General features: G+C 40.1%; 1 protein-coding gene across 1 annotated transcript in view; it reads left to right on the forward strand.

Moving 5' to 3' along the window:
- Positions 1-22291, forward strand: part of LOC123819593 (phospholipid-transporting ATPase FetA-like) — a 103020-nt gene that overhangs the window by 46466 nt on the left and 34263 nt on the right. Inside the window, exons 9-13 of the mRNA XM_045840001.1 lie at positions 7573-7645; positions 8022-8092; positions 9140-9222; positions 10046-10204; positions 13033-13121. Coding sequence (XP_045695957.1) covers positions 7573-7645; positions 8022-8092; positions 9140-9222; positions 10046-10204; positions 13033-13121 — 475 coding nt within the window. The remainder of the gene's footprint in view (positions 1-7572; positions 7646-8021; positions 8093-9139; positions 9223-10045; positions 10205-13032; positions 13122-22291) is intronic.

The raw sequence follows: 22291 nt of genomic DNA on the forward strand, positions 1-22291 counted from the left end.
CTTGTGAACACTTAATGTGCGGGGGTCTTTGGAAAGGTGGTTCAGGACAGTGAAAAGAACCTCAGATTGGACATCAGAAAAATGTGTTTCTAGATCTAGCATACCCTGAATGCACCATCTGACCTCAGACCTCTCCAGACCTCATATTTCTTATCTATAAAGATAATATTTTCTACCTTAGATTATGCTTATGAAAATAAAACTGAAATAATGTATATTAAAGCAATTAAAAAATTATGACATGGTATTAACATTCAAGTGATTATTATTAGTGCAGTGGTCAGCATGGAGACATCAATATCTTTAGAACATCAATGGATTCTTTTTCTTTTTTAATGAATTAAATCTTTATTATATATTTTTCCATTACCATTTAGTTTCCTTATACCTCCTTCCCCTCAATAATCACCACACTTTTGTCCATGTTCATGAGTCCTTTTTCCTTTTTGCTCAATCCCTCCACCCCCTAACCTCCTCCTCCCACTAGCTGTCATCTGCTCTTCATCTATGAGTCTGTCCCCCTTTTATTGTTAGTTCAGTTTAGAACATCAGTGGATTCTGACATGGCTTATTGTCCATTCTTCTATAGCCTTTGGTCAGACCATCTTTTTGTTAACAATCTAAAGAAACTATTGGCATTGACCTCATTGCTTAGTGTTTGGTCATAACTATCTAAAGTGTTAGGTAAATGTTTATATTTGGTGGGGTGGTGCAAAATTTGAGCAATTCAACTTTGGCAGGAATGGAGAGAGACTGGCATAATTCCTATTTAAGGCAAAAATATGAAGACTATCATGAGACACACAAAAATTTGTAAGAATTAATAAAAATGAGCAATCATAGCTGGTTAAAGAAATAAAAGAAGACTCTGTGGAGGAGGTGATGTTAGTACTAGGCCTTAAGAGATGGGGAAGAATTCAACAATTAATGATTGTACGAAAGAAAAAGTGGCCAATATGTGCAGAAGTATGTTTGCAAAGAAGCACAAACCTGAAGGAATTCATGACTGAGGTCCAGTCTTTTTTCATGGTGGCCTTATAGAAAACCCAGTAGTGAAGATGGAGGCATAGGTGGATACACTTTGCTTCTTCACACAACCAAAAGAAGGACAACAACAAATTTAAAAACAGAAAACAACCAGAACTGCCAGAAAATTGAACTGTATGGAAGTCCAACAAGCAAGGAGTTAAAGAAGAAACATTAATCCAGACTGGTAAGAGCGACAAAGACGGGCAGCCGGGGTGAAGAGGACATGTGGCAAGGAGGCGGACCAGGTGGGCAAAGCAGTGGCTGGCTGACCAGTTGGTCCCACATTCTCATGCAGATAAACCGGAAGGAACACCTGAGGAGTGAGACAGACAATGCAAACAAGGGCTCCAGCACAGGAAATAAAGCCTCAAAACCTCTGGCTATAAAAACATGGGACTTGCAGCTGCAGGAGAAATTCCCAGCCTCACAGGAGAGTTTGTTGGAGAGATCCAGCAGGTTCTAGAATGTACACAAGCCTGCCCACCTGGGAATCAGCACCAGAAGGGCCCAATTTGCTTGTGGGAAGTGAGGGAAGTGACTGAAAGTGGGGCAAGAGCCGAGCAAACAGCATTTTTCCCTCTCTGACGCCTCCCTCACAGACCACCAAAACACAGCAACATGGGTTGCCCCTCCCTGGAAAATATCTAAGGCTCTGCCCCTTTCTAGGTAACAGGTGTGCCAAGACAAAGAAATATTGCCCAAATGAAAGAACAGATCAAAATTCCAGAAAAAGAACTAAGCAACAAGAAGATAGCCAACCTATCAGATGCAGAATTCAAAACACTGGTAATCAGGATACTCACAGAACTGATTGAGTTTAGTTGCAAAATGAAGGAAGAAATGAAGCCTATACAAAGTGAAATAAAATATACAGGGAACCGACAGTGAAGGGAAGGAAAACAGGACTTAAATCAATGATTTGGAAGAGAAGGAAGAAATAAGCATCCAACCTGAACAGAATGAACAAAAGAATTAAAAAAAAAAAATAAGAGGCTTAGGAACTTCCAAGACAACTTTGAATGTTGCAATATCTGAATCAAAGGGGTGCCAGAAGGAGAAGAGCAAGAGCAAGAAATTGGAAACTTATTTGAAAAAATTGTGAAGGAAAAACTCTTCCCCGCTCTGGCAAAGAAAATAGACTTCCAGGGAGTCCAGGAAGCTCAGAGAGTCCCAAAAAAGTTGGACCCAAGGAGGAACACACCAAGATAAATCATAATTAAATTACCCAAGTTTAAAGATAAGCAGGGAATCTTAAATACAGCAAGAGAAAAGGAGAGAATTGCCTACAAAGGAGTTCCCAAAAGGCTATCAACTGATTTCTCTAAAGAAATCTTGCAGACTTCCGGCAAGATGGAGGAATAGGTGGACGTACCGTACCTCCTCGCACAACCAAGATTAGAACAACAATAATTTACAGATAGAATAACACTCAGAACTGATAGAGGATTTATCTGAATGGAAGTCGGACAGCCAAGAAGTTGAAGTAGACCCGTACATCCAGACTGGTAGGAGAAGACGAGCTGGGCGGGCGTGGGGCTGGCGTGGGTCGGCGGCGCACGGAGGTCGGGGAAAATTTGGCACAAAATCAGTGAGACAGCTATCCGGGGCACAAGAACGCAGCGGTGATCCCTGAGTACGAAAGCTGCGGCTGGTGGACCCAGTGAGGCAGCGATTGTGGACCAGGGCAGGGCTCGCAGCCCAGGATCCCAGAGAAGGGTCTGAGCCCAGGAGAACGTAACTACTGCCATTGTTCCCTCCCATCCCCGCTCCCGCCCCCGCCCCCACATATAACCTCACAATCTAGCAACTGAGGTGCCCAGCCCCGGTGAACACCTAAGGCTCCGCCCCCCACCGTAACAAGAGCGACCAGACCGGGGAAAAAAAAAAAAGGAGAGACAGGGAAAGACATAAGACATGTTTCCAACAGAACAGATCAGTCCCCCAGGACTCATCCTTTTGAGCAACCAAGAAATAGCCAGTCTATCAGATGCACAGTTCAAAACACTGGTGATCAGAAAGCTCACGGAATTGGTTGATTTTGTGCGCAATTTAGATGAAAGGATGCAGGTTACCATAAAGAGATGCAGGAAGATACGCGGAGGAGAGCCAATAGTGAAAGGAAGGAATCTGAGTCTCAAAACAATACAGTGGACCAGAAGGAAGATAGAATCAACCAAGCAGGAAAGCATGATGAAATAAGAATTCAAAAAATCGAGGAAAAGCTTAAGAGCATCCAGGACACCTTTAAACGTTCCAACATCCGAATTATAGGGGTACCAGAAGGGGAAGGGGAAAAGCAACAAATTGAGCACGTATTTGAACAAATAATAAAGGAGAACTTCCCCATTCTGGCAAAGGGAACAGTCTTCCAAGAAATCCAAGAAGCTCAGAGAGCCCCCAAAGAAGTTGCACCCAAGAAGAAACACACCAAGGCACATCATAATTACATTAGCCAAGGTAAAAACGAAGGAGAGAATCCTAGAAGCAGCAAGAGATAAGGGGACAGTAACCTACAAAGGAGTTCCCATCAGACTGTCAGCTGATTTCTCCAAAGAGACCTTACAGGCAAGAAGGGGCTGGAAAGAAATATTCCAAGTCATGAAAGACAAGGACCTACATCCCAGATTGCTCTATCCAGCAAAGCTCTCATTTAGAATGGGAGAGCAGATAAAGTGCTTTTCAGATAAGGTCAAGTTAAAGGAGTTCATCATCACCAAGCCCTTATTTTATGAAATGCTAAAGGGACTTATCTAAGAAAAGAAGATAAAGAAAAGACATGTATAGTGAAAGGACAGCAAACTCACAATTATTAACAACCACACCTAAAGTAAAACCAAAAGAAACTAAGTAAACAAGTAGAACAGGAACAGAACCACAGAAATGGAGGACACATGGAGAGTTAGCAGCAGGGAGGTGGGAGGAGGAGAGAGGGGGAAAAGGTATAGAGAATAAGTAGCATAGAATGTAGGTTGAAAATAGATAGGGGGAGGGTAAGAATAGTACGGGAAATGTAGAAGCTAAAGAACTCATAAGTATGACACATGGACATGAACTAAAGGGGGGAATGTGGGTGGGAGAGGGGGTACAGGGTGGAGGGGAGAGAAGGGGGGAAATGGGACAACTGTAATAGCATAATCAATAAAATATATATTAAAAAAAAAGAAATCTTGCAGGCAAGAAGGGGCTGGAAAGAAGTATTCAAAGTCATGAAAGGCAAGGACCTATATCCAAGATTACTCTATCCAGCCTAGCTGGATAGTTAAAGGAGTTCATCATCACCAAGCCCTTATTATACGAAATGTTAAAGAGGCTTTATCTAAGAAAAAGAATAAGATCAAAAGTATGAACAGTAAAATGATAAACTCACAACTATCAAGAACTGAACCTAAAAAAAAACAAAACCTGCAAACAACTAGAACAGGAACAGAATCACAGAAATGGATATCACATGGAGGGTTACCAGTGAGGAGGGGGTGGAGGGAGAATGGAAGAAAAGGTATGGGAGTAAGAAGCATATTTGGTAGGAACAAAATAGACAGAGGGAGATTAAGAATAGTATGGGAAATGGAGAAGCCAAAGACCTGGAGGTGGGGGAGAGAATGCTGTTGGGAGGGTGGTGCAGGGTTGAGGGGGATAAAGGGGAGAAAAAAATGGGACAACTATAATAGCATAATCAATAAAATATTCTCTTTTTTAAAAAAGAACACCCAGTAGCTATAGTTTTAATTATATAATTCTGTTATGTCAAGTTCTTGGACATCTAATCCTTTTATTATATAGTTGCTGATTCTTACTCATGGTGGATTATTTCCTCAAGAGTTTTGATCTGTTGAAGCCTCTCATAACTACCACTAAAAAAGGCAGTTGTGATTAAAAACAAAAGTTGCCCTGACCAGTATGGCTCAGTTGGTTGGGTGTAATCCTGCAAAGGGAAAGGTCACTGTTTTGATCCCTGGTCAGGGCACATGCCTGGGTTACAGATTCAGTCGCAGGTGGGGCACATACGAAAAGCAACCAACTGATGTTTCTCACATTGATTTTTCTCTCCTTCTCTTACTCCCTCTCTCCCCCTCTCTCTGGAAATAAATAAAATATTTTTTAGAAAGAAAAATAAAAAATAAAAGAAGGAAATAAATAGAAATAAAAAGAAAAGACAAAGGTGTTTCAGAACTTTGCAAGGCTAGGGAGTTACTGCTCAAATAATTTTCATCAAATGAACTCCGCAAGTAACTTGAGCACTTGGGTTTTATAAGATTATTGGAGAAGAATTTGTCAGAGTGGTTTTATGGTGGGAGTTCAGAAGTAGGGCCCTGATTAGACTTTGTAACCCAGTGAGCGTCTGATTAATTGAACACTGGAGGTGAGGCTGGTTGTTGAAATGGTCTATATTCCAGAAAGTAGCATTCTTTTTCTAGAACACATGGGTCTGAGCAGCCCTGCTATGAAAAAGTTTGTCTGCTTTGCAAGTTGTGATTTCTGTCATTTTCTCAATAATTTTGGTTAAAAGGGCATCTATAGTGGAATCTTTTTTGAGAAAGAGAGAGAGAGAGAAATATCAATTTGTTGTTCCACTTGTTTATGCATTCGTTGGTTGCTTCTTAACTGTGCCCTGACCAGGGACCAAACTCACAATGTTAGTGTATTGAGATGATACTCTAACCAATTGAGCTATCTGGCAAAGCCCCACTGGAACTTTCTTTATGGATACTATAAGTGGCCTTGAGTTCATGTTCTGTCCCTCCCAAGGGGCTTTGTGTTTGCCTCTACCAAGTAACTCAAGGGTATCACCTATTCCTGTACCTCATGAGGGTACTAATTCTCGGAGGAGTCCTCCATTCCCTCACCGCAACCCTCCAGGGTAAGAGAGACAAACTTTCTTGCCAATGAGTTGATTTTTTTTTCCCCAGATCACCTTTTTCCTAATGATGTTGCCCCTCCAGAGTCCTGGCTTTATGAGGGGTTCTTTGTTCCAACTCATTGCCTTTCAAGGTCCTAAGGCTTAATCTCTTGTCCCCTTGATGGGCTAAAGGAACGCTCAAGTTACAAATTATTCAGTTGGCCAAAAAGTTAATTTGTTTTTTTCCAAAAGATGACTCTAGTAGTGCTTAGTTGTCTTTAACTTCATTCAAAACAATTTTGTTAGATTGTATTGCGACAGCTGTCATATCATTGTGCATTTAATAAAACTTATCAAAATTGGTGAATTTTGTGTAGCCATATTAATATTAAAGATGGAAAATATACAACATTTTCAACATATTATGTTTTACTATTTCAAGAAAGGTGAAAATGAAACTGAAATGCAAAAAAAGAGAAGATTTGTGCAGTGTATGGAGAAAATGCTGTGACTGATTGAACATGTCAGTAGTGGTTTGTGAGGTTTTGTGCTGGAGATTTCTCTCTGGACAATGTTCCACAGTTGAATAGATCAGTTGGAGATGATAGCAATCAAATCAAGACATTAATCTCCACACAGGAGATAGCTGACATACTCAAAATATCCAAATCAATAAAGTTATTGGTGAAAATAAAAAATGTGTCTTTTATTTTATGGAAAAAAATCATACAGATTTTTTGTCCAACCCAATACTAAGACTGGTAATCCCTCTCCCCCACTAAGGGCAAGAACAGCTTCAGAACATGCTTCTGTTCTGGATTTCAGTCCTGTCTCTTTTCCTGGTTCCTTACTTTGTGTTAAATATAGCCTTGCTTATAACAGTGTTGACTTTATTTTATCTAGCATTTCTGAGTATTTGTATTAGGAAAAGTACCAGAGTGTTACAGAACTCCAGGGGGGACCATTCACATAAAACAGAGAATATGATATGAATGATCTGCTCTGTAGTCAAAGTAATGCCATCTATAGCTATATGACCAAATTTTCTAAACAAAAGGTTATATTGCAATGCATGGGAATTACAAATGTACTTAGGGCACAACAGGATTGAATATTTTAAATCAGTAGGGGCTATCTCCCCCTCTCCCTAATCTGGGACACATTGTCGTTACAATGTCCACGAAGGAAGTAGTAGTAGTTTGTCAGTCAAGATGAAATAAAACTCTCAGATGTTTTCCTCCAAAGCTTACAGGATAGTACTACCCTTCAGTACTATCATCCAGATTTGAAAATTAGGAACAAAATAAGTAAAGGTATTGAGAATTATCTGCATGGAGATGATACTTGAAACCAAAGGAAATAGGTTGAAGGATATATAAATAGTGATTTTGCAACAAGGACTTATGTTTATATTATAACATTCAAAGAATATTGCATGTGTAATAATATTTAAAGAACTATAACCCTGGAATTTGAAAAAAATGGGCCCCACTCTTGACTGTAGCACCAATGCATCACAAATTGGTCGGTCCTCCTCTGAGCCTTGACTTCCTCTCAGCTTTCTTCTTCTTCTTCTTTCTCCTTCTTTCTTCTTCTTTCTTCTTCTTCTCCTTCTTCTTCTCCTTCTTCTTCTTCTTCTTTTCCTTGCAAAAACAGGGCTTTGGGGGAATTCTCAAACCAGGCTTTCAAGGGTTATTTTCTTACAGGATGGAAGAGAAAAAATGGATGAATATCCAAGTGGGAGATATAATAAAATTAGAAAATAATCAGCCTGTTACAGTGAGTACCTCTTTGGACTGTGGCTTTTTCTTTTTTGGCTGGAGTGAAAATGGGGGAGCCCTTTTAGCACTTCCACCACCATGCTTTTGGTGACTTTCACCTGCCTCATTTTGCATCCAGAGATCAACAGTGCCTGTGATAAGCTTGTTCTTGTCCACCTCTCACTATAGCTACAGGTAATGTGAAGCTTCTTAATCAGAGGGGTGTATGGTAGCAGTGACAGGTCCTAGACAAAGTAAACCAAATGTCTATAAAATTCTTAGGATGAACATCTGTTCCTGAGGTAACTGCTCTTGTCACTGCAGTGTTAAAAGTCTGCCGTGTTAAAAGTCTGCCTTTCTGCTTTCCTTATTTCCTCTGACTTTTCTGACCACAGGCTGACATACTGTTACTCTCTAGCAGTGAGCCGTACAGTTTGACGTATGTAGAAACAGCAGAACTGGATGGGTAAGTGTTCCCTCCTTAATGGTCCGTTAAGGTGACCAAGCCAGCTTAGAGTGACTTTTCATGGAGGGAGAACGTGATGCAGAGAATGAACTTTATTCTCAGATCAAAGTACCGAAGAGGCTAGAAATATCCAGATGAGATAGGAGGCCAGACTCTTGGACCTCAAGTCTAAAGCCAAGCTTTAAATAGCAATAATTGAGCTTTCACTGGGTGAATTACTTGGGCAAATAAACTCCCTGTTCTCCATCTCTAAACCGAGACACTCTGTCTAGCTGTATTTAATAATGCTGAGTGACAGGAAAGAGGTTAATAGAACTATAAAATTTCAGAATAGAGTTCCAAAGTTTCCAGGGGTGAAAAATGAGTATGGAGGTAATTATTTACTGATCAAACACCATGTTCTATAAAGGATTTAAGGTAGAAATTCATTAGAATGCAATAGCTAAGGCCTTAGGAGGGTAGAGACTGTCCATCTTCAGAGAGCTTGTCTTGTAGAGTTCTATATGGATCTGCATTCTTACAACTATTCCTCTTGGTGCCCACAAGCTTTGTGAAATATGGCTTCTATTTTTGCCTCTGTCTCAGTGCATTCTTGTATTAGCAAATGGCTAACTGGGATCCCTTCATGACTTCTATAAACATTTGTGAAGTAAGAAGTATGTTTAGTTGAAGGTGTGTGCAGGTTTTTATCAGGACATGCTCCTTATTCTTGAGTAGAGCAGGTGCCTCGTCCATATTGTTTTGTGATGTCTCTTCAGCTTGAGCACCTGTCCAGCAAGATCTTGTGTGCTGGTTACAAGAGTAGGGATGTGTTGCAGTGAGAGAGGGGAGTCAGTACGCTAACACCACTGTCTTTCTAGAGCCATCGCACCATAGTAATGTTCTTGAGAGAGAATAGTGGGAGTGACTCATGCTGCTCCAACCTATAGCCCAAGTTCTGTTGGCAACATCTACTTTCTAAAACTCCATGAAAATGTAGGAGAAACTGGACCTGTGGTGCTGTTGTGTATGTGCTCTGTATGCTCGTGACTGTGTCCTTTACTCTAGTGAAACCAACCTGAAAGTGAAACAGGCCATCTCAGTCACCAGTCAGTTGGAAGCTGACTTGAAGCTGCTGTCTGCCTTTGATGGTGAGTTAGCATATAGGCTTGCCTACCCACATTTTGATCAGTAGAGGACTGGTTAAATAAAGTATGGTGTATTCATACAGTGAACTCTATATAACTTTTTTTATTGTTCAATTACAGTTGTCCCCATTTCCCCCCCATTACGTTCCCCTGCCCTACCTACCCCCACCTCCCACATTCAATCCAATTTTTTAAAAGCAATATTCAAATTGGTATTTATTGACATGGGAAAAATATTTACAAGATATTCATAAGTAGAAAAATATTACAATAGACTGTTTAGTATATATAGCATAAACTCACTTTTTGAAATATGTATATGTTTATGAGTACATGTATAGAAAAATTTGGATGTATTTCAAAAGGTGTTAATAGCTCTTATCTCTAGGCAATGGGTAAATTTAACTTCTTTCTCCTTTTAATATTGTATATATATTTAGAAAGGCCATATTTTGCTTCACTAATCAGGAAAGCTCAGATTATTTTCATTTTGAAAAAATACTAGGTTTTCTTCAAGTAGTTTTTTAATTTGTTCAGGTTTAGAGTTCATATGATCTGATAGTACTGATAGTGATAAGTTATCACACAGGTTTTTCTCATCTGGACGCTCTCTGGATAACCCATGTCACAAATACAGTTACTTCCCTCTGATGCCCAGGAACCTTTGTCTGCCTTTCTAAACGGGGTGGGTAAGAAATGTGTAGCATCTGAAAGAGGATAGGAAAAATATGTGTATGTATTTTGAAAGAGATGTTTTCCTATTTTGTGTTAAACCTCCTTCTACCAAAGATTACAGAATGAGAGCTCATACTTTTTCCTTTTCCAGGAGAAGTGAGGTGTGAATCTCCCAATAATAAGTTGGACAGATTCACAGGAATACTGACTTATAAGGGAAAAAGCCACATCCTGGACCATGACAAGCTGCTGCTCCGAGGATGCATCATCAGGAATACAGACTGGTGCTATGGCTTAGTGATTTATACCGGTACGTCTCCCTGGAGTCCCAGTTAGACCCCCAGCCAGCCGGTTGCAATTCATGGCCAGATTGTGGGTGCTTGAGTTTCAGGATGTAGATAATACTCACATATATATCAGAACACTATGGCTTTGAGACAGATAGAAGGGGATGGATAGATGGATGATTTAAGAAAAAAAGTTTTAACCTAAGCACCCCAATGTTCATAGCAGCACAATTTACAATAGCCAAGTGCTGGAAAGCAACCCAAGTGCCCATCAGTAAATCAGTGGATCAAAAAACTCTGGTACATTTACACAATAGAATACTCTGCAGCAGAAAGAAGGAAGGAGCTCCTACCCTTCACAACAGCATGGATGGACCTGGAGAGCATTATCCTAAGTGAAATAAGCCAGGTGGTGAAAGACAAATACCATATGATCTCACCTATAAGTGGGACCTAATCAACAAAACAAACAAGCAAGCTAAACATAACCAGAGACATTGAAAGAACAAATTGACAGTAACCAGAGGGGAGGTGGGAAGGGATAGTGAGGGAGAAAGAGGGAAGGGTCATCAAAGAACATGTCTAAAGGACACATGGACAAAGCCAAAGGGGGGTATGATCGAACGGGGGAGGTGGGGATGGCTGGGGCTGGGGGGAGTGGTGGGGAAGAAATGGAGACAACTGTACTTTAACAACAGTAAAATAATTTTAAAGAAGTAAAATATGCTTACTGAAAAAAAAAACTTTTTCTCCAAGCAATGAGCTGTCAACATATCAGTGCTGCCATTGTTAGAGGAAGGCTTTGTGTTCCAAGACCACAGGGCATTCATGAGTCTTTTCAATCAGATCTGGACACAAGAGAGGGCATACATAGAGAAGTACACATAGAATTGGTGTGTGAAAGGGGCATTTTTGAAAAGGGAGAGTGTACATGTGGATTACTCCCATGAGGAGAGAATAAACACAGTGCTCATTATAGAGAAGAATATAAAATACAATATGAAGTGTTCATGCCAGAGGGAAGGCAAAAGTGGAACGTTAGCCAGTGGCCCCTCTTGAGATGTCCTTTAGAACCATAATCCCTTATACTTAGTGAGGGATTTTCTTGGGCTATGATGTGGCTTGGGAAAATGACAGAACCTTCGGTGCTGCCCTATGCCCTCAGTTACTGTGGGCAGTGCTGACAGCAACCACAGGGAGAAGATGGGGATCCTGAAGATAACATCAAGGTAGACTTACCTCAGTGAACTCTACTCAACTCAGAGCCCCCCTTCTAGAGAATTTACTCCTAGACAGGGGGATCCTAGATGCCTCACTTCTGTGGAAAATAATGGAATCCAAACCCTAGAGAGAAGCTTAAGAGTCTATGGAGGCCTTGGTGGAACTTTCTTCCTTGACTTTTGACCTGTAATTCGCAGCTTCTAGGCTGCCTAGTCCTCCCAAACACAAAAGATTTGAAGTAGACTTTTTTTAATTGTACTTAAGCAGGTACCCACACATACCATCACGCATAAAAAGCTCAATTTTCAGCAAAATGTTTTTTCCCTAAAGCAACAGCAGTGAGGTTACCAACCAGCACAAGTCAGGTTGAAGTTTCCCTCCAACCCTTTGTTGGTTACGTGGTAGTGAAAATCTCGGGGGGCTTTGGAAAGCTCAAAACAGGTGAACTGATGAGAGGTATGCAGTGCAGAATTGAGTTCTTCCTGCTACATGATGTGAAAGTGCCACTGTGATTTCCACATTCTCCTTGAAACCTGGGGTAGAGGCAGTCTTTCTGTGAACCCCTGGAAGGTACTGTCCCTTGTAGCTTTCAGTCTCTCAGCCGAACTTCTCATTAGTTCAGGCCCTTCAAAGAGTGCTTAAAAGGGAAGAGTGGCATAGCTTATGTACAGCATTCTTGGTGTTTGTCCACATACCAGGGAAGTTCCAGCTCCCCTTATATCAACATTGATAAAATTCCTTCATTAGAGTACATGTAAAAATAATAAACAGAATGTAAAAGGCCAGAGAAATTGCTACTTACACTTTCTTCTAAACTCTTCTCTGCAAAACCCTGGTCAGGTAGCTCCGTTTGTTAGAGCATCACACCAATATGCAAAGGTTGTGGGTTTGTTCCCAGTCAGGGCACATATAAGAAGCAATCAATGAATGCATAATTAAGTGTAACAACAAATGTCTCTCTTTCTCTCTCTCTCTCTCTCAAATATCAATAAATAAAAATTATTTAACAAAAATAAAGTAAACTTTTCTCTATAGCTGTATCTCTGGTCAGTAATTTCCAACTCGCCCCTTGGCCATTAAAAGCTTTTTACCTCTGCTTACTCTCTGCCCTATCAGGAAAAATATGGAGTGTCTGTCTCTCAGCCCCAGAGAAGTCTTAGATCCCCAGATTCCATCTCAGAAGAAATCACTGCCATCGCCTTTTCTTTTCTCTCTTTCCAAATTAGAAACTATAAACAGAACCTGGCCAACAGTGCCCCCCCCCCCAAAAGGTGGTAATCTCCTTATCAGAAAATCCCCTTTCTAAGGTAAATAAACCAGTTGGTAATGCGAGAGAAGATAGTGGCTCCTATTCTGACTTAGCTCATCTGTGAAAGACTACATGTCTAAAGTGCTGCAGCGGCAGAGGCCAGCATTACTGCACTTTGCAGAAGTGATTGAAATTATCCTTAGAAACAAACTTTCTATTCTTTGAGTTACTGGCACCAACTATGGGCCTTTCTCCAGGACTTTACTCCCTGGGACTGGAAAGAAGTTTGATTAGGTGATTGTAAAGGTACATTCCAACCCAATTTCAAGCCTCTGAGTATATTCAATATTCTAAGAGCTGATGTCTCCCTGTTGCACCTAGGACCAGACACCAAATTAATGCAGAACAGTGGGAAGTCCTCCTTCAAACGGACACACATGGACCATCTCATGAATGTCCTTGTGCTCTGGGTGAGTTAAAAGACTTTTTTTCTATTTCCTTACAAATAGGCATACTTCCCTCCCTGCCATGGGAGTAGCTGGTATTTCCAACTTGGAATTTAGTTGTTTGAAAATCTCAAGAAGCCAGTCTTTAGAACCCCACATATTAATTAATACCTGAAGCAGGAAAGAACAGAGCCAATTAATAAGGGATTCTCTAGTTTACACACCTCTGTCGTAGAGGACAGTCATGATTTTTTAGAATGGATCAAGGACCCTGCTTTATATTTTTTAATTTTTTCCATTGTATTTTTATCCCATTACCATTTAGTCCCTTTTTGCCCCCCTCCCCCTCAAGGACCCTGCTTTAGAAATTAAGACATATTTTTATTTTCTCATAACCAGTTGCACTCATGACCACTTTAATAAAACCTTACTTAGCTAATAGAACACCTTACTTGAACTGATGATTTCCAAACTCTGTTTCCTCAGAGGGGTCAAAGGGCTGCTGTAGGGGAAAGAGAGGTGATGAATTGAATTTTGTTCTAGCTGCCTCATTCTGAGGTTCCTGCTTCAAAAAGAGCAGCTTCATGTTTATCTGTTCTTAAGATTTCAGTTAGAAAATAGAGGATTCTGCTGCTAAGAAATTAAATTTGGAGAGCACTACAATAGAAAATAATCAGCTTTGATAACAGAAGTTTAAATTAAAGGCTAATTAACCATTTATTTTCTTTCCAATCATACACAAGTTGCCTTTATTCTTGTTAGATACAGACATTACTTTCTTCACTTATACAATTTCTCTGCATAACCAAGCATTCCAGTGCTGCCTGTACTTGATTATGTGAATTTTCATTTTTATTTTCACTCCACTGCTTAGATTCTGAAAATTCAAAAATGCCTTTTCTTTCTGTACATTTCTCATAAATATCTGAATTATAAATTGTGTATTCTCCATTGTTTATTATAGAAAATATCATATTTCTTTTTCTAAACACTTTGGATTTAGTAAATGGGTTTTACTAAACTTTTACTAAAAAATTAGGAAGGTTTATTCAGCTTTGACACTGAAAACTCATATCCACTGTCTTTCTCTTTCTACTGCTATTTGCATAGCTTTCAGCAGCTGAAACGAAGTGACATTTCCTGGTTTCTTGATGAGAAGGATGAAATACAGCTGAGAATTTAGAAAGGCAACACAGGCAAATATACCTTTTGGTAATATTAGGGACATGTATCCTGAGACACTGAGCTAGGTCATTCAGCCTAGGCCTGTCTTCAAAACAGGATGTCTCCCATGCACCCAGGAAAGTCCAACTACCTGTTCACCTATCTTTTGTGTGTGTGTGTGTGCGGTTCAATATGGTGAAAGCTATTTATTGATATATTAATTCAGTTCTTCTACTTAGCAGAATTAGCAAAAATAAGGCTTGCAGAAGTTTTACCCCAAGAAAAGTGACTCATTAATCTGACAATGACTTGCCAGTTTCCAAAGCCATCTTGAGCTGTAACCACAGTCCAACCTGCATCTGTGAGTCTCGATGATGATGTGGGATTGTTTGCCAATCGGGTTGCCAATAGTTCACTTGACATAGTATTATCTACATGTGAAAGTTTAACAGCATTCTAAAGGAGTGTGTTGAAAAACATGATATTATATGACCTGTACTCCCTCCAAAAGATAGTAGATATAGATCAGATATGTGATTTATGATTTTTTTTATTTTAATCATTGTTCAAGTACAGTTTTCTCCCTTTTACTCCCAATCCTGCCCACCCACCCAACCCTCCCCTCTTCCCTCCCATTACCACCCTCCCCCTAGTTTTTGTCCATGTGTCCTTTAAATTTGTTCCTGTAAACCCTTCCCATTGTCCCCTGAAATTCCCTCTTCTCTCCCCTGTGGTCACTGTCAGCCCGTCCTCTATTTCAGTGTCTTTGGTTATATTTTGCTTGTTTCTTTGTTTTGTTGTTTAGGTTCCTGTTAAAGGTGAGCTCATATGGTATTTGTCTTTCACTGCCTGGCTTGTTTCGCTTAGCATAATTCTTTCCAGCTCCATCCAAGCTGTTGCAAAGGGTAGAAGCTCCTTCTTTCTTTCTGCTGCATAGAATTCCATTGTGTAAATGTACCATAGTTTTTTGATCCATTCATTTACTGATGGGCATCTAGGTTGCTTCCAGCACCTAGCTATTGTAAATTGTGCTGCTATGAACATTGGGGTGCATAGGTTCTTTTGGATTGGTATTTTAGTGTTCTTAGGATAGAGTCCCAGCAGTGGAATTGCTGGGTCAAAAGGCAGATCCATTTTTAGTTTTCTGAGGAAGTTCTATACTGCTTTCCATATTTTTTTTTAATTTTTAAAATATTTATTTATTTTTAGAGAAGGAAGGGAGGGAGGGAGGGAGAGAGAGAGAGAGGAACATCAATGTGTGGTTGCTGGGGGTTTTGGCCTGCAACCCAGGCATGTACCCTGGCTGGGAATCGAACCTGAGACACTTTGGTTCCCAGCCCGTGCTCAATCCACTGAGCTACGCCAGCCAGGCTGCTTTCCATATCTTAAGGAGAGTGATAATACTTGATATCTGTAGAGGACCTTTAACTTTCTAGAATATTTTCACATTACTAACTGCAGCCTTACTACATCCATGAACAATAATCAAATGAAAAAGTATTGTAGCTTTTTGACAAACGTGCAAAGTGAGACACAGTAAAGACAAATGTCATAAATAAAATCCCACAGAAAAGTAATGGTAAAGACAGAACTATGACTCATCAAGTCATCAAGTCCTATTTCCTAAGAATCTATTATACTCCCAATACATGCCAGATGTGGGGAGAATCATAAGGATGTAAAAAACCTGGGTCCAAGCCTCAAATGTTTACGTTCCCTTTTGGGGGGAAAGGGAAACAATATGTGCCAGATACTTTACATACATAAAACTATACAATAGTTGTATCTATGCATCTAGACATGATTTTTCAGGGTCAATGCTATTTCTGTTTTACTTGCTGTCTCCCTGAGGAGACAAAATTAAAACACGTGACAAGTCCTGTTTAACATGGCAAATTGACCACATGTGAAGAACATGTAAAATTAAAAAGAAGATTCTAAAAGCTTCCAGGGAGAAATAAAAGGTCATATATAAGGATCAGAAATCAGACATTGGCCTTCTCACCTGCAACAGCAGAAAATAAATTTGAATGCCTTTAAAAGTCTGCCAGAAAATTATTTGTTAGCCTATAGTTCTAAATCCAATGAAACAATCAATAAAATGCAAATGTAAAAAAATTTCTGTATGTGCAAACTCAAAAAAAGTTTATTCATCATGTACCCTCTCTTAGGAAGCTTCTAGTGTATACTCAAGCAAAACAAGAGAGTAACTCAAGAAAGAAGATAGGGAAGCCAGGAGACATGGGAGCAATAAAAGAAAGTCCTAGGATGACAGCTGAATAGCAGGCAGAGAACACCGGAGCATATTAGAGCAGGAGTACAGAGCGGTCTGCTCAGCCTGTGGCAATGTGCAGGCGGCAGAGAGGTGGTGTAAATGTCAGGGGCGGCTAAGCTGGCAGAGTAGTTCCTGTGAGTTCCTACATTTGTGAGGTCATTCATGCTGCGCTCTTTCCTTTGGAAAGTATAGAATATTAGTTGGGTGCTCTGTTCACTTTGGGGCATCCAGTTTAAGAACACTGAGACTCCCTGTTGAAGCCTAATGTAATGACTGTAAAGAAGTACAAACAGGAAATAAATACCTAACTGCCATGACATAGGATGAAGAACCATGAGCAGACCTGAGATGCTGATGAGTTTTGGAAGGCAGAAAGTAGGTAGATCATACTAACAGATAAACCAGAGTAGTGAAAGCCTCAGTGGAAATACATTCTTCTTTTTTTAATTATATTTTATTGATTATGCTATTACAGTTGTCCTGATTTTTCCCCCTTTGTCCCTCTTCACCCAGGGCCCCCCACTCCCTGAGGCAATCCCCCCACCATTGTTCATGTCCACAGGTCATGTGTATAAGTTCTTTGGCTACTCCATTTCCTACACTGTACTTTACATCCCCATGGCTGTTCTGTAAGTACCTATTTCTGCTTCTTAATCCCTTCACCTCACCACCCATTCCCTGACATCCCCCTCCCATCTGGCAACCATGCAAATGCTCTCCATATCCATGATCTATCTCTGTTCTTCTTGTTTGCTTAGTTTGTTTTTTAGATTCAAATGTTGTTAGATATGTAATTTTGCATTTTATTATTCATATTTTTTATCTTCTTTTTTAAAAATAAGCCCCTTTAACATTTCATATAATGATGGTTTGGTGATGATGAACTCCTTTAGTTCTTTCTTATCTCTTTACCTGCCCTTTGATTCTAAATGATAGCTTTGCTGGATAGAGCAATGGTGGCTGTAGTCCCCTGCTTTTCATCACTTTGAATATTTCTTGCCAACCCCATTGGTCTGAAAAGTTCCTTTTGAGAAAGAAACTTTCTTTTGAGAAATCAGCTGAAAGTCTTCTGAGAACTCCCCTGTATATAACTAACTTCTTTTCTCTTGATGCTTTCAGATTCTGTCCTTATCTTTAATCTTGGGTAACTTAATTATGATGTGTCTTGGTGTGTTTCTTCTTGGATACAAGGAGTGCCTATAAGACTGTAAGCTGATTTCTCAAAAGAAACCTTATAGGCAAGCAGGGACTGGAAAAACATATTCAAAGTCATTAAAGGCAAGGACCTACATTCAAGATTACCCTATCCAGTAAAGCTCTCATTTAGAATGGGAGGGCAGATAAAGTGTCTCCCAGATAAGGTAAAGTTAAAGGGGTTCATCATCACCAAGGCTTTATTACATGAAATGTTAAAGGGAGACAGACCACGCAACCCAGGGTTCCAGTGCCAGAATTAAAGCCTCAAAACTTCTGACTGAGAAAACCTACGGGGGTTGAAGTGGCAGAATAAACTCCCAGCCTCACAGGAGAGTTCATTGGAGGGACCCACAGGGTCCTAGAATGTAAACACCCACCCTGGAATCAGAACCAGAGGGGCCCAATTTGTTTGTGGGTAGTGGAGGAAGTGACTGAAGGCCAGCTGAGGGCTGACCAAGAGGCATTGTTCCCTCTTGGACCTGTCTCCCACATACAGAGCCACAATGCAGCGACACGAGTTGCCCCATCCTGGCGAATACCTAAGGCTCCACCCCTTACTGCATAACAGGTTCACGGAGACCAAAAAAAAAAGGCCCAAATGAAAGAACAGATCAAAGCTCCAGAAAAAATACAACTAAGTGATAAAGAGATAGCCAACCTATCAGATACAGAGTTCAAAACACTGGTAATCAGGATGCTCACAGAAAAGGTTGAATATGATCACAAAATAGAGGGAAAAGTGAAGGCTAGGAAAAGTGAAATAAAGGAAAATGTACAGAGAACCAATGGTGAAAGGAAGGAGACAGGAACTCAAATCAATGGTTTGGAGCAGAAGGAAGAAACAAGAATTCAAAAACATGAGGAGAGGCCCAGGAAACTATGGGACAACTAAATGCTCCAACATCCGAATCATAGGGATGCCAGAAGGAGAATAGGAAGAGCAAGAAATTGAAAACTTATTTGAACAAATATGAAGGAGAACTTCCCCATTCTGGCAAAGGAAATAGACATGCAAGTCCGGCAAGCACAGAGAGTCCCAAAGAAGTTGGACCCGAGGAAGCACACACCAAGGCATGTCATAATTACATTACCCAACATTAAAGGTAAGGAGAGAATCTTAAATGCTTCAAGAGAAAAGGGGATAGTTACCGACAATGCAGTTCCCAGAAGTCTATCAGCTTATTTCTCAAAAGAAACTTTACAGGCAAGAAGGGTCTGGAAAGTATTCAAAGTCATGAAAGGCAATGACCTACATCCAAGATGACTCTATCCAGCAAAGCTATTGTTTAGAATGGAAGTACAGATAAAGTGCTTCCCAGATTAGGTCAAGTTAAAGGGGTTCATCATCACCAAGTCCTTATTATATGAAATGTTAAAGGGGCTTATCTAAGAAAAAGAAATGATCAAAACTATGAACAGTAAAATGACAACAAACACAACTATCAAGAACTGAACCTAAAAAAAAATCCCCAAAAACAAACTAAACAAATAACTAGAACAAGAATAGAATCACAGAAATGGAGATTACATGGAGGGTTACCAGCAGGGAGAGGGAGGAGGGAGGAGAATGGGGGAAAAGGTACAGGGAATAAGAAGCATAAATGGTAGGTACAAAATAGACAGGGGGGCGTGCTTAAGAATAGTATAGGAAATGGAGAAGCCAGAGAACTTACATGTACGACCCATGGACATGAACTAAGGTGGCAGAATGCTGGTGGGGGGCAGGGGGTGGCGACCTGGGAGTGCAGGATAGAGGGGAATCAAGGTAAAAAATGGGACAGTTGTAATAGTATAATCAATAAAATATATTTTTTTAAAAAAAGAAGATACCATGGATAAAATGAACCACAACTAAAAGAACAAAATAAAAGAAACAGTGGGAGATTAATGCCTGGAGAGACAGCTGCTGAGCCCTTGAACTAATGAACAAGTCTGTAATGGAATGATAAATGTATTTTCCTGAACTGACATCAGACCTAATGTTGTACTCCCCTTTCCTCCTTTATTTGGTTAAATTGTAGGCAGATTTCTTTTTACCTACAATTTTTCCAATGATTTTTAATGATGTAACTCCTCTTTCCCCTTTGCCCAAGGACCTCATTCTTTAATAAAGCCTGTTATTTTGGCATGTTTCTAGTAGGGTGCAAAAGAAATGTGTACCAGCGTAATTGTTATTTTATATTAACTGTATACATATGCTTGACTTGGCTTAAAATAGTTTTATGATTTTAGCTACTTTGGCCATTTGGTTATATCATTTGTGACAGAATAATGTGAAGCTAAAGTAATTGCTAAGCTCTGAATGGAAATTACATGTTCAAGAAAATTAATTGCCTCTGCTTTATTATGTGCTCAAAATAGGTCATTGAAAGTACTCAGCATTAAACTTGTGTTTAAGAGTATTGTTGCTTTAATCCAGTATGTTTGTTTATAGAAAGCAAAACAAAGGTGGAATGTTGAGTAGAAAGAAATATTAAAATGTTTTTAAGTATTCTGTATTGCTGCTGTTTTTGAATTTACCCATTTATGAGCTCCAAAGATAAATTTTTAATGAAATAAAAAAATAAAATAAAGTAGCTGTCCCTACCAAGATCTTTCTTAACCTCTTTTATTTTTCTCACAGCAGTTAACCACTATTTAAGTTGTATTTTTCCATTTCTTAACTTGTCTGTTGCCCACCTATCTCCACAGGACTATAAAGTCTCTGAGAGTAAGGACATTGTCTTTTCTCACCACTGTGTTCTCAATCCCTAGAACAATGCCTGACACGTAATAGGGGCTTCATTATTGTTTGCCGAGTTGTTGGAAATAGTGAGTATCTGAGCTACCAAATTAATGAGCCTCTAGGTAGAGCTTATGTCATACCCATCTCCATACTCGTGGAAGTGCCTTGCACAGAGTAGTGCTCAGGAAATATCTTTGAATGGTTATTAAATAAAGAAATGTTCTTGAATTAGCTGGGTTCTTATCAGCTCGGCAGTTTTACATGGTGTTCTTGCCAGGACATTGTTAATATAGTTAGATGTAATCGCATTTCTTGAAGTTGAAGCAAAAATCCTTCCTGATTTAAATACTTTTTCCCATTTTTGGAAATGTTTCTTAGCAGAACATCTGGCAGACACCAGGAGCATGTTTAGCAAAGCAGCTGAGCCCACAACTGAACTAGAGTTTGATCCCTCTCCCTCTCCCCACTGACCAGAGCTGGCAGTGGCAATGCCATCTGCACACTGGTCTGCTAAGTACTATGGGTGTATTTGTGGGACAGAGAAGCAGAGTGCTTGAGATTGGAATGATGCCAGAAATCCAGGATACACTTCTGGGATAAGGCACAATGAAAAGCACAGATGTAAAGGACCAAAGGAACAAGGAGTACTTAAACCTGGGAGCCCCACTGTGACAGTAATGGCCTTAGTTCTTGGTCATTTTTGTCAAGAATAACAAAATTGAGTATCATTTCAGCCTTGACTGGAACCACTGTTTGCTAAATGAGAGGCTGTCTGCTCGAGGGTCTTTGGTCTGACTGGCTCTGGTAATAAACAAATAACCTCTGGGGTTTGTAGCACCACTAATTTTTTATTTCTTCCTATAGAAAGGAAGCAAAGTAGCCCTGGTTGGCGTAGCTCAGTGGATTGAGCGCAGGCTGTGAACCAAAGTGTCGCAGGTTCGATTCCCAGTCAGGCCACATACCTGGGTGGCAGGCCACGGCCCCCAGCAACCACACATTGGTGTTTCTCTCTCTCTTTCTCCCTTTCTTCCCTCTCTAAAAATAAATAAATAAATCTTAAAAAAAAAAAGAAAGGAAGCAAAGTGAAACTTTAAGAGACTAAGTACTAATAAACTCCATCACAATAATAAGAAACACAGACCATGTGTAAGGACTCAGAAAGCTTCAAGATGGCAGGAAAAGCTCTGGGAATGAGGAAAGAACACATTTTGTCCTGCCCCTGAAGGCCTCATGCTGATGGGGAAGCCCTGTCCTTTGGGGGGTGGTCTGATAGTGGTGATTTTCCTTTCTAGTGGGTCAGCGTGAGCAGATAGATCTGGTCTGGGGGATGCATAGTCTAACAGTGGAGGCAGGGCACACCAGTGGAAGCCACAGGTAGTTCTCAGTTATCCAGGCAATACGGATGGAGCCAGGGTGTTGGAGGTCACCCTACAATCTTCTCCCACAGCTCCAAAGGGTTTAAAATGATTTATTCTAATAATGTCATAAATATATTTATATTTATAGGTATAATGGTAATAATTTATTCTAATTATTTTACCTTTCCCTAATAGAGCTAATAACGTAGGGCCTAGAGAAGTGGCAGGTAGAGGAATACAGTCCCAAATTCAATGTAGCCCACACAGACGATCCGAAAAGGCAGAGCCAGTAGAACTCATCCCTGAGGTTTGGTCAGCACCATGAGGAGAGCCTTGCTTTCACACGGCTCACTGAAGAGAAGGGTAAGGACGTGGGAGTCAGATCGAGAAGGAGGACCTCAGAGAGACCTTTATCTCAAAGAACTGAACTACTCAGTATGAGTCTGCATTAGGCTGGGGGTCAGAGTATATTTTA

Source organism: Phyllostomus hastatus, unplaced genomic scaffold (genome assembly GCF_019186645.2).
Source record: "Phyllostomus hastatus isolate PE091 unplaced genomic scaffold, TTU_PhHast_1.1 phas_contig_34, whole genome shotgun sequence".
Lineage (NCBI taxonomy): Eukaryota > Metazoa > Chordata > Mammalia > Chiroptera > Phyllostomidae > Phyllostomus > Phyllostomus hastatus.